This window comes from Filicampus tigris, chromosome 8 (assembly GCF_054856515.1).
Source record: "Filicampus tigris isolate MCC_2025a chromosome 8, RoL_Ftig_1.0, whole genome shotgun sequence".
NCBI classification, from domain to species: Eukaryota; Metazoa; Chordata; class Actinopteri; order Syngnathiformes; family Syngnathidae; genus Filicampus; species Filicampus tigris.
Genome location: NC_141224.1, coordinates 21,880,883 through 21,898,800, shown reverse-complemented (window position 1 = coordinate 21,898,800; position 17,918 = coordinate 21,880,883). Strand labels below are relative to the sequence as shown.

General features: G+C 39.2%; 1 protein-coding gene across 1 annotated transcript; it reads left to right on the top strand.

The window, feature by feature from the left end:
* The first annotated feature begins 5,429 nt into the window (after positions 1-5,429).
* LOC147144084 (thyrotropin-releasing hormone receptor-like) lies at positions 5,430-15,278 on the top strand. The gene is made up of 2 exons (XM_086039053.1): positions 5,430-6,418; positions 11,803-15,278. Exons 1-2 carry the CDS (start codon positions 5,606-5,608, stop codon positions 12,241-12,243), a joined length of 1,254 nt encoding a protein of 417 aa, XP_085895179.1. The 5' UTR covers positions 5,430-5,605; the 3' UTR covers positions 12,244-15,278.
* Positions 15,279-17,918: the final 2,640 nt, after the last annotated feature.

Sequence of the window (17,918 nt, the reverse complement as noted above, 5' to 3'; positions counted from 1 at the left end):
TAATCGTTTGGTTGCTTCAAGTGTGCACTGCACACACGGGGTTGTTGATCTGGCCAGCCATTGGCACTGTAAATGTGTTTTTGTTCTTTCTCAAAGGAAGAAGATGGAACCTAACATGGTTTGCATTGTCTCTACCTGAATTATTATGATAATGCTTGTCGATGCAATATGGTATTAGTATATTTATACAAATTTGATACAGATTTGATACAAAGCTAACAACAACCTTCATGTTTGCACATAAGCAACGTCACAGCGATCATGTCACTGGTTGAAAATGGTCCAAATGGTGCTGCCCAGAGTAAAGTCATTATTTTGATGCTTAACCGGCTTAACCACTTTTTTCCCCAGGGCATTAGAAGCCATTGATTTTTGTATGACTTTCAAATGATGGATATGGCATATTTTTGTATAATTCGTATTGTGTTCACAGTAAACCATCACACACACACAACTGTTAAATGAAGCAGTATGGAGCTGAAATGGGTAAAGGTTATGCAGTAATATTTCAGTTCATAATTTCAGCAAGCCGTCTTCGCGTTCTCATCTCATTATTGTAATTAATATGATGTTATCCCTTCAGGTGCTGCAAATGCTGTTGTTTTGTTTTGTTGATAATAATAATAATAATAATAATAATAAGAATAAGAAGAAGAAGAAGAAGAAGAAGAAGAAGAAGAAGAAGAAGAAGAAGAAGAAGAAGAAGAAGAAGAAGAAGAAGAAGAAGAAGAAGAAGAAGAAGAAGAAGAAGAAGAAGAAGAAGAAGAAGAAGAAGAAGAAGAAGAAGAAGAAGAAGAAGAAGAAGAATTGATGATGATTATATTTATGTCATGTCATGTCATCTTCCAAACCGCTTATCCTATATAGGGTCGCGGGGAGTTGCTGGAGCCTATCCCAGCCGTCAATGGGCGAAGGCAGACTACACCCCGAACTGGTCGCCAGCCAGTCGCAGGGCACACACAGACACTGTCACTGAGCGGGAATCGATCCCACGCTGCCCGCACACAACTCAGGCGTGTGTACCACTACACTATCAGCGGACATTGATTATATTTATTAACATTGAAAACATTTGTAGTAGGCATCGATGAGCTGAGAATAAAGCTGGCAAAAATAATCTTTATTTTTTGGGCTTTTTAAAAAATGTTTGCCAAATTTTGTGATTGGGATTAGCAAAACAGTTTAAAGTTGGAACATTTTGAAATGCTCAAAAAAATGTGGAAATTTGTGCTAATAAAAAAAGGTGGCTTTTATTTGGAAAGTCAGAAAAAAATGTTGATTTATCATAACAAAATAATAATAATACAGCGAGCATATGGTTATTTATTGCTAAAAATTAAAATATAAAACTACAGCACTTTACTGCCAGTAAAAACTGTCATTTTTACAGTAAAAATGTTTTAATGTATAGTGAAACATGGCTGTGGCAGCATCATGATATGGGGATTGTATATTAGAAGCAGGAACTTGGAGACTATGACTTCTGACTACACTTGCATCTTAGAAGCAGGAACTTGGAGACTATGACTTCTGATTGACAGTTCATGCTTAAGCAGGACAATGACCCTCAGCACACAGTTAAGGTTAAAAAGTTAAAAAGACTTGAGGCTCTAACTGTTGCCAAAGGTGCATCACAAGTATTGAGAAAAGGTTTTGAATACGTATGGGATTTCTTTGTTTTTTTACTTCCACTAAATTTGCAAACATTTAAATAAATGAAAAAAACATTTTTCATATTTTGTCATTATGAGGTGTTGTGTGTGGAAATCAATTTGTTTAAATGTCATTAAACAAATAACTACCCTCATCATAACAAAGTTTTCACCAGAAGATGGCAATATAGATCTGCTATATATGTGTATATATATATATATATATATATATATATATATATATATATATATATATATACTTTGAGTTGTTTGAGTTCTGCTGTTGGGGGATCAAGACATCACTCTCGTAGCTCTGCTGTTATATATATATATATATATAAGAACATTTTGTTTTTGTGCCCTTCGAAACTCAAATTACTTCCAGTGTTCCACATAAGTTACATGAACTGTCTTAGCATTGTTATTCATGTACATGAGGGGATGGTTAAATGAAGTGTTTAATGTAGCTGCAGAACAATGACAGCTCATCAGTTCTCACAGTCGGGGGATCAAGCGGTGGAACACACAAATCACCAGGCTACAGGCTGCAGGTCTGCCAAGTAATTCTGAGTGAATATTGATCCTAGTAATCCAAGCAGTAGGGGGGTGCTGTCAGTCTAAACACAAGTAGGAAAGCTTTTTCACCAGATACCCAGTCCTTAGGAAGCTAATACAGGTTTAATGTTCAACTTCTCTCATAGCTCACATGAAATAAAACAAACTATCAAGCACAACTAAATATCCTGAACAAAAATGACTAAATAGTTACCCCTTCCTGTTTTTATTTTTTTTTTTGTACCATCCTATATTTAATGTCATTTAATTCCGGTGGGTGAATCATGGTCCATCTCAGAAATCCAGCGCTGAAATTATAATCTTAAAATGTGGTTGGTCAGGCGTAGAATCTATGAGGCAGCGTAATCAAGTCATTCTGGAATCAAATACTGCCCAAATAGAACATGCAAAATATGTAACATAATATGAAACAGAGGATTAATTATTCAATTTGAAGTCCTGTGTTGAATTAAGAGAGATGAGCCCCCACTGTGTATCGATACGTGCAGTGCGCTATTACTACCCCTCAGTGTCACTAATGCGAAAGTCATGGCGTTCCATGAGGCCAAGGCGTAAATCTTTGAAAAAAACAACAACCGGGAATTCGAGATGTACTCATGATACAGAAAACTGACCAAAAATTACATGCACCTACAGCATGGGCTTTAGTTACAGCAGTGATCTCTCTCACTGATCACCTATGTCATTCTCCCTCCTCCCCTTCACTCCTTTCGCTGTGCATCTCAATGACCATTTAAATCGCAGCTTTTGCGATTAGGAAATTGCGTTTTATCAAACCACGATTATATTGAAAATGCAATTAATAGTTTAGTTCAACATTTCACGATGACTAGTATTACATTTAACCAGAGCTGGGCATTTTACTACAAATTGAGCGTCCGTTATTCGTCACCCGTCAGCAGTGTGGGTACCTTTCCGTCATCCGTCATTCACCTTTTTTTCCGGGGTGATAAAAATAGTAACAACTACTGTATAGGCCGTTCCACTGCTAATTTTAAACGGGCGTCCGTTGGCGCTTCTGACTAAACTTTCACTAGCTACACAATTTCACATACTTCACAATGCAAAAACAGTAACGCTAAATGTGAAACATTTGGAGTAACTCACCCTTCCCTGAGCTGTCACATTGGGATTTGTGTGTCCCAGTGATAACAGGAGCTGAGGTGTCTGGGGCTATATGCCCCTGGCAGAGTCACCCATAGCAAACAGATCTTAGGCGAGGAATTACACAACGTAAGGCTCACAGACCTCCGATGATGAATGAAATATTTGGACCTTGATTTTCCCCGCCTGGTTGTGGGTCACCGGGACCCCCCTCTGGCGCCAGGCCTGAAGGTTTGGGTCGTTGGCGAGCGCCTGGTGCCCAGGCTTGCACCCAAAGCAACTGGCTGGGCACAGCCCGAAGAAGCAACTTGGGTCCCCCATCCCATCGGCTCACCATCTGCGGGAGGAGCCAAGGAGATTGGGTGCATAAAGAGCCGGTTGGAGGCCAAAGTCAGGGACTTCGGCGGTCCGATCACCGGCTCCAGAAGCTGGCTTTGGGGTGTGGTCCGTTCGGCTTCAATTTGCTATAATTTTTCATGATATTTGTTACCAGTCACCTTGTCATTTCCATGTTTCATCTGGTAGTGACTCTTGATAGTGAATTCTTTGAAAACAGCCACAGTGACTTAGCAAACTAGGCAGACACAGTTGTTTTGTGTTTCAGCAAAAAAAATAGCCAATTTCCACTTGTCCTGGAAGCACTGCCCTCTCAGTCATCTTTCTTTTTCTTCACTGCAGTCTCCATTTTCGAAATGCGCTGGAAAGAGCCTCAAAAGGTCATGCATCTAGGTATTCACAATTTGGAGAGTTGCGCAGAGGCAGAGCACACTCAGACCGTATTTCTGATAGCACCCGAGAGCGCAGCCACAGGCCTGCTGCCATTTGGTGGTGAAATATAAAAGTGCCTTTTTACATGCGTATTTTGTACTGTGGTCAACACTACTGACGGGCCACTCATTACTTTTATACCAGAGGCTGCAGTCCAGTAGAATTTTTAACAGGGGCCTCATATGGCCCCCGGGCCGGACTTTGCCCTTTCCTGGTCTAAAGGGTCTCTGAGGCAGGCTCTCCTATCTCTGAGGTTGAGGTGGCTAAAAACCTACTCGGTGGCAAAGCCCCAGAGATGGATGAGATCTGCCCAGAATTCCTAAAGGCTCTGAATGTTGTAAGGCTGTCCTGAAAATAACCAGAAAAGCTTGCCAACCAATGGCAAATTTTATTGTCCCTGACTCTAAATTATGCATCTGTAACACATCTTCTTTCCCTATTTTTTGTTTTATTTTACAGTTGTTGATTCTGTTTGTCTGTATAAGTTTGGAATGTCAAAATGCCACTTCAAACATTGCCTGTACTGTTTCAAATTTAACAACTTAAGCCTGCGACACATTAACCCTTTCATGCACAATGGTCACTACAGTGGACAGCTATTTAAAAGTTGCTTTCGCCTATATTAATTAATCCAAATGTTTAAAAATATTTTAACCCTTTCATGCATTAAATATGATTTGATGTAATTTAAAATATAAATATATTTTTTAGATTACTAAATATAGGCGAAAGTAACTTTTGAATAGCTGTCCACTGTAGTGACCACTGTAAATGAAAGGGTTGATTCATTCATCTAAGTGATTTAAAAAAGTAATTATGATAATTACATAACCTAATAACATTAGGAGAACTTGGAAGTTAACCAACCACCGTGTCTGTTTGCCTTTGGGGGTTACATTTCACATAGAATAGACCAGAATAAGATGAACAAGGCATGTTGATTCGTGCAGTTTTTTTTTTTACACAAATACACTACTACTGCAATGAAAAATAGGATGCAAAAGAAGCAGTGCTACGAAACAATACATCGGATGTATGGATGTATCACATCCCTGAAAGGTAATTTGCAGCGCTACGCATTTATATTAAGAATAATTAATTACCATTAATAATCATGCATTGGAGTCATTCATTCACATTCCAATCGCGTTCTTTGCCCGCTGGTTGTCAGTTGTGTTAACAGGGTGCACAGAGGCTGCCATTTCCTCCCCTCTCACTCGCGGGTGTGAGCAGAGGCAGCAGGAGCTCGCCACTGATAACTTAAGTCTGCACGCGAGGCAGGGTCTTATTTTTTTGCAACCATGAGAGAATATAGACCATGGAAAAGAGAGGACCTTTGCATTGTTTGAGACTGGTATTCATTTTTCAGACATTTACGGGTGCGTTAAATGTTGAAGTTGGAATTTTGATGATTGGGATTTGCACATTATTCCACTGAGGGTTTTATTTGTTGTTGTTTTTTATGATTAGTGCATTTTTTATTTTATTTTTGCAAGAAGCACAACATGGAAAACATGACCACAGACAACGTGACAGCGGGCAATGACACGACTTCGGCGCAACACAATCAAACCTTGGGTCTGTGGCGCGACTACACGCTTGGCTACAAGGCAGTCAGTGTGTTTTTGGTGTCCTTCATTTGCGGGGTGGGGATGGTGGGCAACATCATGGTCATCCTGGTGGTGCTGACCACTAAACACATGCGAACTCCCACTAACTGTTATCTAGTGAGCCTGGCTGCTGCCGACCTGATGGTGCTCATTGCTGCCGGGCTGCCGAACATCACCGACGCCCTGCACGGGGAGTGGGTGTACGGATACGCAGGCTGCCTGGGGATCACGTATCTCCAATATTTGGGGATTAACGCGTCCTCTTGTTCCATCACAGCATTCACGGTGGAGCGATACATCGCCATCTGTCACCCCATCAAGGCGCAGTTCCTGTGCACTTTATCCCGAGCCAAGAAAATCATAATGCTGGTATGGGCGCTCACGTCTATATATTGTATCATGTGGCTCTTTTTGTCCGACACCCAAACTTTGGTGTATGACAACGTCGTGCTCATCAGCTGCGCCTACAAAGTATCCAGGAGTCAATACCTGCCCATTTACTTCATAGATTTTGCAGTGTTTTACGTGCTGCCCCTCATGCTGGCCACAGTTCTGTATGGACTCATCGCCAGGATACTTTTCCTAAACCCGTTGCCTGCGGACCCCAAGGACAGCACCAGCAAGTGGAGGACAGGAACTAGTAAAGTGGGAGGAAAGATGATCAATGCAAGCTCCTCCAGCAGCACTACTGCTGCTTCCCGCAGACAGGTGAGGAAACCGAGACTTTATCTCTCATATCAACAGTCCATTACATCATACTAGTCATCTTGCAAACACACGCACGCGCACCCGCACACATGCATTGTCCCACGTGCAGTCCCTTTGTAATGTTCCTGACAGAGTTGAAAATACAAAATAACATTTCCGATAAATTGTTCTCTATGTGAATTTCTAGACAGCTTTATCTGAATAAGTCAATACAGATTTTCAGCAGATGAATATTATGGTATAAATGTAAAACTCGCTCATGGTGACCAGACCTTTTTCTGCACAGAGATGCTCAACCAAAGGTGAGCAAACACTAGGGGGACTGCAAACTGCAACACCAGACTCTAAGGCCCCTCTCTAAGGTCCAGGAGCCCCATCGGAACAACACAAATATTGAACATTTCCACAGAATAACACGAGTAAGGTTTTCCGTTGGTGCAATCAAAACCTAATCTATTAGTCTGTGTACATGTTTCAGATGGACCTCACACTGTGCTAAAATTAAAAAAAAAAATTTATGAAGGCACACGTGCAGAACACCGTGTTAGGGGTGGATTTAGTTGTTTGTTTGATGTTTGTTCATCAGATGAAGGGCTGAAGTGGTCCTGGAAAAACAAAGGGGGTGTGGTAGCCTGAGGATGTCCCTGCCCTACTGGTCAATTTGATCAGTTAATTCCAACTCAAACATGATTTGTCTTCTCCATCAGTGTGGTTGGTGCATATTGTTTGACAAATGTAAACCAAAAACTGCACACGCTCATGTATTTGGATTGGTCAGAATTAACTAAACAACTATGAATACAAGGGAGGAAATTGTGCGTGTTTCACTGTATTAACAAAAGGTTGAGAGGATACGGGATTTGGTTTTGCTCATGGATGACACTGAGAGTATCAACACAATGCACCTCATGCAGATGTTATTAGTCCGTCACCTTGGAGATTAATCATCATGTGAATAATGATTTGCTTATGATTAGTAGCTTGTTTGGCTGTCACACTTGGTGTAAAAATGATTTGCAAGTAGACCTCATTGCAAGTAGCTTTTCATGTACGCAGTGGGGTTATTTGGGTGTTGCTGTAAACAATAAATTCCGATTTTTCTGAAACATCGTAAAATTTCAGATTAAATTTTACTTTGGGAATGAAATGAACTTTGTCCTGTACAGCTCCCCGTTTCGAAACTCACCATAAATAAGTCAGAGATCCATAAAAGAGGAGCTCAGAGAGTGGATGTAACTCTGAGCAGCACTAATGTTGGAAAACAGTTTTTTTTCTAACCAGGGATACGCGTACCCCTCTGGGTATGTGAGCACATTGGAGGGGGTACATGGAAACATAAAGAATTTATTGCCCAGATAAATAAAACGTGGCACAGCTGCACCAAAATCACAACAGCCATGTGTCAAGTCATGTGTCTCATTAAACCTCAGATGACTGATGAAAAGAAAGTAAAACTGCTATAGTGGGTCTGAATATGATTCTTGTTTAGTGTTTTCGAGTTTAAATGCCTGTTGGAAGGGGACTTATTCAAAGGTGCTTCAGTTTATTTTTGTGGTAAATGTAAGATTTATATATACAGTGGTACCCCTACTTACGAAATTAATTGGTTCTGGAAGAAATTTCTAAACTAGAAAATTTTGTAAGTAGAGACGTGTTTTCCATGTAAATGCCCTAATCCCTTCCAAGCCCCCCAATATTCAGACATAAATGTTTTATAAAGCATAAAAATGAATAGAGTAAAGAATAAAAATGATGGTCGTTTACCTTTTAATTGCTGTCCTCATTGCTTTTTGCCCTATTCAGTTCTCTCTCAGAAGTGTTTTTTGCCTGGCGGTTTATAAAGAACTGATTTAATAACGTGGCGACTGTCGATACATAACGGTCATATTCTTTGACGAGATCGACAGAACGCATCCCTTTTTCATACTTTTCTATTATCTCTTGCTTTGTTTGTATGGCCAAAAAAAAAAGATTTTCTCCTTTCTTTCTTTACCTCGGTTCTAATTCACGTAAAACTATCGGAACACCTTATGGCCCGAGGGGCGAATGACAAGGACGCTGCATAGACATATCTATCACGTATGTATCTATCTACTTGTCTATCTACACACATAGACGCATACGGTAGAGGTCCCTCTTAGCCAATGGGATGCCAGGAAGATGCTAGGTAATAGCCAATGGCAGAGCAGCTATGAGTATGTTGCGTTCAGGAAACTCTGGAGCTGCGAGTAGCAGCCCATAGTTTTACCTTTCGTGTCCTGAAAGCACGTCCGCCTCACAGTTCAGAGGTCGTGTGTTCGATCCCGGCTCCGGCCTCCCTGTGTGGAGTTTGCATGTTCTCCCGGTGCCTGCGTGGGTTTTCTCCGGGCACTCCGGTTTCCTCCCACATTCCAAAAACATGCATGTTAAATTGATGGACTCTCTAAATTGCCCCTAGGTGTGATTGTGAGTGCGGATGTTTGTCTCTGTGTGCCCTGCGATTGGCTGGCGACCAATTCAGGGTGTCACGCGCCTACTGCCCGAAGACAGCTGGGATAGGCTCCAGCACGCCCTGCGACCCTTGTAAGGATAAGCGGTATCGATAATGGATGGATATATGTATATATATATATATATTAGGGGTGTCAGTTTAGCGCGTTATTTTCGGCGTTAATCCAACCCCCTTTTGACGCCATCAATTTTTTTAATCGTGTGATTAAGGTTTCCATAGCAACCAGAGGCGGCATTGAAAAAAGTTGCTGGTCACCATGATCTATACATGTATATTTAAAAAAAAAAAAGCTTTAGAGTTGCGGAGGCATTACATACGCTTCAAAATATTGACAATGAGGATGAATTGCTCGGCTGAGTTCCCCCTGTGATAGTCGCGACATACGCGATGGTTGTGTAACCCTTAAAAGTTGTTCTTCCTTATCTTCGGAGGCTGTGGTATGGCAGGTTACAGTATAGGTTTGACTTTATGTATTTCTTCTGGCATCTTCCTTGCTAAAGACAACCGACACGGCAGGACAGTGTTTTGTTGCGTCTTTATTCAGACGTGAACAGCCTTGATCTAATTCACCACTCTTTCTCATTTCTTCTTCGCTCAGGAATGCGCCGCACCAAACCAAATGAAAAATTAATAAATACTTAAGCACAATATAAATATATACTCACAAAACAATACTGCAGCATTTTAGAAAAATAATAAATACAAAATAAAGCAGCTGTATTTTATAACAGCATGACACGTAGCGTGATCGAGAGCCACGCGGGACCATCTCAGCACTCCACCAACTGTTTCTCTTTGATTTATCTGACAAAATTTACATTAAAATATACCCACAATAGAATTTTAATAAACAAAATACCTTTATTAGACACTCAAGCAGCGAGTAATAATCTTTTTAGTTGAAGTCATTGTCAGAGTGCAATAAAAGTGACATGAGTCACTCTCGTAGTTCTAAATCCAAGCTGCGCTTGAGTAACAAGTTGCCCTCAAGTAGAAATAAATATATCTGTCAAAACAACACCGATGTAAATGATTGTGTGTGTGCGTGTCTGCGTGTGCAGACGCATGTGTGTGTGTATGTTTGAAAGGGCTGAGGGGCTGTTTGTGTGAGTTGAATCCAATGCTTGTTTTCTCAATTGAAGAGAAAGTCAACCCAAACGTTTTCTTTTCAAGAATATGTTCTATGCAGGCCCCCTAGTTGAAACAAGGCATTCTGATCAATATTGTCTTTGTGGAAAATGAGTCAAGCAGCAAAATCTAGCCATCTCAGGGGTCGGTCATTTTATCACTTCTGTCACCTGAAAATGACATCACAGATGCCCTGAGGGCTCAAATAACGACCAATCATGGCTCAGTTTCAGAAAACACGTGAGCTGTGATTGGTCGTTACCTGACCCTTGAGCAACTGTGATGTCATTTTCAGTCGACAGACGTCACAGACGGCCCCCCAGTGATGGCCAAAAACAGGTGGATTAACTCTTATTCCACACAAAAATGCAATATTTATCAGAATGCCTTGTTTCAACTAGTGGGCTTGAATAGAGCATATTCTTGAAAAATAATATGTTTGGTTTGACTTCTCTTTAATAAAGTATTTGAATAGGAAAATCTCTCTCTCTCTCTCTCTCTCTCTCTCTCTCTCTCTCTCCCTCTCTATTTATATATATATATATATATATATATATATATATATATATATATATATATATATATATATATATATAGATAGATAGATAGATAGATAGATAGATAGATAGATATTATTATATATTATATTATATATTATATATATATATAATACGTTCCATTTTTGGAGAATCAGCAAGTATAAGTAAGGGAGTTCTCATTGTATGACAAGAACATTTGGGGTTACACAAGCCAAATTAGTTTGGGAACTACTGTTCGGTGAAGTTTGGTGCCAAGCCTGCATTAAGATGTTGTATATTGCTTTGTTCCCTCCCCTTGATGATAGCAAAACTGTTTAATTTATGTCATTTGTGTGTGTGAATTTTATTATGCAAATAATGTTTGACTCGTTTGGATTCGGTCCTAATGGGTTCATAATGAGGTTATTACGCTGTAGTTCAACTTCATCACAGGTGTCCAATCGAGCCTCAGATTTTTAATAGGTGCACCTGTTGATCATGCTGCTATCGTATTGGACAATTCAAAAAATAGTATTCATTATAGTAATATAATAGAACCATCCAATAATGCAATTCCAGCACGCCACAGGGAAATGAAAATAAAAAGAAAATTCTTGTAGAGTCTCCAAATCCAATTTTCTCTTATGGCAGCACTCTTGGGAATGTAAATGCACCCACTTACAGCTGTTGTTTCCCTCCGCTCCCCTCATATCTAAGCAATCAATGCAAGGACAAGGGAACATTTCCCATACATTTGGTGCAACATTTGAGGGTGTCAAGGGCATGTTCAGAAAATCAAGCGTCCATTAGCTGAGTAGAGAAGGAGGACCAGGCATTTCAAATGAAAACAGTATTTTAGGAATAATTTACAAGTGAATGCTGCTGCTTTTTGGACAGTTAGGGAATGAATTAGTGGTGAAAAGTAACAAAAAAAAAGTTACAAAATGTATAAACCCAAGTGTAAGTAATCAAACATGGATCTCGAAGTTCTGTTAGTGTGGATCTTGACTATTTTAAGTTGTTCTTAAAGTTATTGATTTATAGTTTATTACACCATATTTAAAGAACAACTACACTTTAATCATACCGTTCTACAATATTTCCAGAGTCATAGATAAATTGAAGTATTCATCTAAATTCCTACTAAATTCAATGATTTTAAGTGTATGTCTAAGGTGTGGAGAAAACGGTCTATGAATAGTTGTATGTGTTTTTGATTTTGTTTTTTCCAAATTTTATTTTAATAGGTAACCAAAATGCTGGCTGTGGTCGTAATCCTCTTCGCCTTACTTTGGATGCCCTATCGGACCTTAGTAGTCGTCAACTCCTTCTTGGACAAAGCCTACCTGGACAACTGGTTCCTGCTCTTCTGCCGCCTCTGCATCTACTTGAACAGTGCCATCAACCCGGTCATCTACAACGTCATGTCTCAGAAGTTCCGCTCTGCCTTTAAAAAGCTGTGTCACTGCGGACCTCAGCACCTGGAGAAACCTACGTCGTGCAGCGTGGCACTTACCTACAGTGTCATCAAGGATATGTCCAACGGTGAAAGTCCTGACCACTTCACTACAGAAATGGAAGAACTAAACACACCAAGCGACCACTTAGTGCCCACTGGAATCCCGCCAACTGCCAATAAGATGTTATTTGAGGAGCCCTCCCTTTTGGGGAAAAATGCTCAAACTTAGAAAAAGACACATTGACAGTGACAGTGAGCAATTTAACTGTGAGATTTTATTGCATTAATTTGTAGGTGTCCATTGGTTGGGTTATAATAACAAGAAGCACAAATAAGTGAGGATTTTTTTTTTTTAGATAATTTATATAACTTTACAACAGAAATAAAATGTTACTTTTCCTGCAGACACAACAATGTAAATCAACACAACTGCTTCCAGTATTTTCCTAGTTTGAGTGGCTGAAACGCACAAAGGAAATTAGCCCCAAAACAGAACTACAGTGAACCCACACTATTTTCAATGGATAGGGACCGAGCCTTGCAGCCTAGAGAACACCCCTATACATTGGTACCTCTATTTATGAAATTAATTGGTTCTGGAATAAATTTCTTATGTAGAACATTTTGTAAGTAGAGACGTGTTTTCCATCTAAATCTGTTCCAAGCCCCCCAATATTCAGACATAAATGTTTTACAAAGCATAAAAATGAATCAAAACATGACACAAATACATGTTACAATTAGATTATTGCACAATAAATGAGAGTTGTGCATAATGTAAAAAAACAAAGAATAGAGTAAAGAATAAAAATTATGGTCATTTACCTTTTAATTGGCGTCCTCATCGCGTTTTGCCCTCTTTGGTTCTTGTTCTCTCTCAGAAGTGGTTTTTGCCTGGTGTTTTGTAAAGAACTGATTTAATAACGTGGCGACTGTCGATACATTACGGTCATATTCTTTGATGAGATCGACCAAACGCATCCCTTTTTCATACTTTTCTATTATCTCTTGCTTTGTTTGTATGGACAAAAAAAAAAAAAAAAAAAACGATTTTCTCCTTTTTTTTCTTTTCCTTGTTTCTAATTCACATAAAACTATTGGAACACCCCATGGCCCGAGGGGCGAATGACGAGTACGCTGCATAGACGTATCCATCACATATATATCGATCTACCGGTCTATCTACACACATACACACATACGGTAGAGGTCCCTCTTAGCCAATGGGATGCCAGGAAGATGCAAGGTAATAGCCAATGGCAGAGCAGCTATGAGTATGTTGCGTTCAGGAAATTCAGGAGCTGTGGGCAGCAGCCCATACTTTTACCTTTCGTATCCTGAAATGTATTTCGTAGCAAGAGGCAATATTTTCCTGTTGATGTGTTTCATAACTTGAAAATTTCGTATGAAGAGACGTTCGTAAGTAAAGGTACCACTGTAGTGTAATTGATGAGCACCCAAAAAGTTTAGTAATTTCCAATTGATGCCACAAGATGCTGACAGAAAATTGTCTTCATATTAGAAAAGGCTCTAGCCTGACTAAATGAAGCTCCTCCCCTAATATCAACATCGTTCCTTGGCCCAAGATGCCACAGGATGACAACAAAACAATATTTTGTATTAGACAAGGCTTTGGCCTGAGCACAAAAACAGCAAATGAGTGACTTTTCCAGTGAATAAAAAAGGTTAGCGCTCCCCCACCGCCCCCAAATCGGCTAACAGGGGAATGTGCAAATGCCAAACTGCAAATAAGTGAGGGTATAAGGATGCTTATTCAGACAAATTTTAGCAATTGAATCATTGCTCTGCATGATGTATATAAAATACGCATTTGGAAATAACAAAAAACAGCACCAGCAGGCCTTAATCACAGTTGCTACAATGTTGGTTGGGTGGTGGGTTGATGCAAGACATCTTACAAATGTCTAATTGACAGAAACATTGACAGAAATGAACCAAAAGTGCATTTTTGGTTTCGGTTTGAAAAACTTTTATCAGTGAAATAATCTGTTAGTTAGCCTCATGTTGTGACGTTTGGCTAGCTCATTTGCCACCAACGAATTGTGGCAAAGACCCAGTGCTGCGAAACAAAGTGGAGCTCCATCACCAGACCCAAACCCGAACCCCAAGAAAAAGTCATCTGACACGTGCAACGCACAGTCACTTGCAAAATATAAAAGTATATCTTCAAATAGAATGAAAGAAGTCAAATAAAAACAGTGAAACAGAAAGGCATAATTCTTTCTCTTTTCTGTGGTGTGTCAAATTTACAAGACACATTTATTTTCGTTTTTACTCTGTTTACATTGCGACCAAATAGAGTCTTTTTAGAGTCAAATGTACTCAACAAAATTTACTGTGTACTAATTCCTATAATACAGTATTCTTGCGACAAACATGGTAAAGGACTAAAATACAATACACAAATATATAAAAAAACTGAGCCTAATGATATGCATTGGTTTTCTTTGCCATGTAGGGATTTTAAATCCTCAATTTTTCTAGCAAACATCCTGCAAAGGTTAGTGTGTGTAGTAAATGAAAATGAGAGAAAATACAGTATACCGTCCTTATGTGTAGACAGAGCTGCTGTCACAGATTGAGATAACAGTTATGGCAGTATTTCACACACACATTGCAGAGAGCAGCACTTTGCCGGGATATACTGTACATGCTCAGCAAAACCTGCAAACCAGTGATTGAATGTGTAAATAGATCTTGCCAAAGTGCCACACTAAAGTAAACAGGTTGCAGGTCTCATTATACGTACAGTATAGTATATACTCAACAGCTTGCTCTGCTATTATCAGAAGGTACAAAAGCACTCAAGACAGAATGAATACTGAGTGCTTTGAATGGAAATTGATCTGTTTTGTTCTTAGCCCATACTGTAAAGTTACTTCAAATGTAGTTGTGCAGTGTAATATGAAATTAATTCAGTATTGTGTTCTTCAAATGGAAGCCACTGAATGCATTTCTGAAAATAATAGCTTGTGTTGATTCTGTTTGTGTGTCTGCAATCGTTTCAAAGCAGTCAGTGGAAGCTGATAATCTTCAAAGTGGAATAGTAGGTGCAAGGTCAAAACTGCATTGTTGTAGACTTCAGTATAAAGTACCTCTCCACTTCTGCCTGAGCCTAGTTTTTTGTCAGATGGCTATAAAAATGTCAGTCTCAAACTTGCTCTTTGTGGTGTTGGTATTTGATTGAATGTCTTTATTTTTCTTGTATTGTTGTAACATAATAAACAGAGACAGTGACAGTCATACCTTGTGACAACGGCATCTGATCTACTTTTTTGTTCAAAACAAATGACATCTCTCTCCACTTCTGATCCACTGCCAGCATATGTTGAATGACACTTCATTCTAGATGCTGCCATGAATCACTCAATTCAGTCCGAAATATTTTATGACAGAAAGCACTCGATCACAAACAGCACGTCCAATAATTTGTGCTTGTTAAATTACATGTATTTAGAAAAAATAAATAATAGGTCTGAGTTCCCTCGAGAAAGGCGTCTGTGTCCGGAACCTCCGACTGTGGACCAATGTACGAGGAGATGTGTAATGGTAATATCAATTTGGTGGAACAGAGTTGGCAGTAATTTACTGGGCTAAGAAAGAATGTTTTTTTTAAGACACAGTTTCTCATGGGCAACTGATGGAAAGTTTTATCTGTTGCCACTAAATAATGCTATTTGCATGTTTTTAGAACAAAATGTACTGGATGTTACGCAGAAAAACAAACTCCTGATTAATGGTAGCAGTAATAATATTAATAGAATATTATGCATGCAATTGAACACCCCCGAGTGTTCTGAATGTCAAAATGTCTGGATGCATGGATATTGAGTGTGAATGGGTGTTTTATGTGGACAAGGATGGATGGATGGATAATCCAATCAGAAATGTTGAGCCGTAAAAACTGTGATTTAAAAAAAATACACTGACTGTACCTTTAACCTTGAATGTAAATATATTTTGTCTTCCCCTCTACACTACTAAAACATGAATGGTGCACTGATGGAAAACATGTCCAGTCAAACAGCTGGATTTGAACAGGGATTCCATTACATTCTTTGTAAAGGGTGCATTCAAGATTACTGAGTCACAATTAGTGTGTTTCAAATTATTTGAGCACATTGAGGACCCATCACTTCTTCTACCACACAGTGACCAGACGGTAATTTAAAAGGGCACAGAGTAAAGAGAGGACAATTAAGGTAAAGCTTTGATTCCCAATTAGAAAGAAAGAAAAGTTGATTGCATCATTGTATTATTTGCATATTTATCTGTTCCGGAGAACAGATGGAAAGCTCGCCTGAGTTCATCTGTCCATATTATTGGTGTTTGATACCCCATGATGGTCAAAACATTTGAGGTCATTTAAGGTATACATGCAGTCTTGGCTGCTAATACCAACAGACCCAGTAGAGAAGCAATAATGGAGGTGGGCAAAACATTCACACTTGATGTGACTACTGTGCAGCAATACGCTCAAATGCACATCACTTTGGGATGGACAATTGAGACAGTACTTTTCCATGTGAAGGTTCACGAAATGATCACAGCATGAGTGATGAAGGTTGTGCCTGCTCACCATCTTGCTGTTGGCCTTTAAAGCGGAAGTCAACCCAAACATATTTTTTTCAAGAATACGTTCACGGCTCAGAAAACAGGTCAGCCGTGATTGGTCGTTGTGAGCAGTTGTGATGTCATTTTCACTCGACAGAAGACAAAATGGCCGCCCCCAGAGATGGCTAAAAACGAGTGTATTTTGCTGCTTAACTTATATTCCACAAGCCCAAAATTACTCAGAATGCCGTGTTTCAACTAGTGGGCCTGCTGGGAACATATTCTTGAAAATAATATGTTTGGGTTGACTTCTGCTTTAAATATCCATATCACTTGAAAGAATTTGGCTCAATAAAAGAGACACACAAGGTTCATGATTAATATTTTTCATATTGAAGAATTTGTCCAATATTAGAATCAGGCTTGTAATTACTGACCCTATATGGTTGGCTTTATATTAGCCAATATGTTAGCCATATGTTGATCAGATGGTAATTACATTACAGATTTATGGTCATCACACACAAACAGCTAAATGTCCTAACACATATAACAATCAATAGCAAGGGAAGAAAGAAAAATATTTGTGTCTTGTGTAACACACACACCAATAGGCCTTCATGTAAGTACACGCATACAACTTTGTCTAGTGGAATGGAATGTGGCTTTGAGGGATATCTGACAGAGGTAGGTCTCCAGGCCAGATGACCTGGTCTTTGAAGTGATAAACCACAGATGGAGAAGATCGGAACCAACATTTTTGATTGGACTTATCTGTCAGGACAACACTATATACTGTATGTGAGGGTTGTATCTTCGACAGCGCCCTTTTCTCACTTTGCCTCCACGGATATAAGTGTTCGTGAGGTAAGGAAAGAAGCCCAGATCTGACCTTGCCTGATTCCTGCATTTCAGCGATTGAAAGAAATAGACGAGCAAATTCAATCAACGCATTGGAAAATAGTTGTTTTTTGTCAACTAATAATTGAGCTTACATCCCAAGTGAGTGACCTGCTGAAATTTCCAACAATTTATGTGTGAAAAAAAAGATCCCAAAACAAACTCAGTAACGAAATAATGGTCTCGTTATTTGATTTTAAAATCCATGCACAACTAAGGAGCTTGAATGATTCTTCAGGCAATTTGTTGAAACGAAAAAGGCTTTCATTTCATTTTGTCTCTTTGTTTGAATGGGGAATTTTGCATTAATTTAAACAATAAAAGAACATAAAATACATACAGTATACAATACATTATAAGCCCAAGCACAAATACAGAATTTATTTTTGGGATTGTTGAATTTTTAGTTACAACACACAGCCACATGGT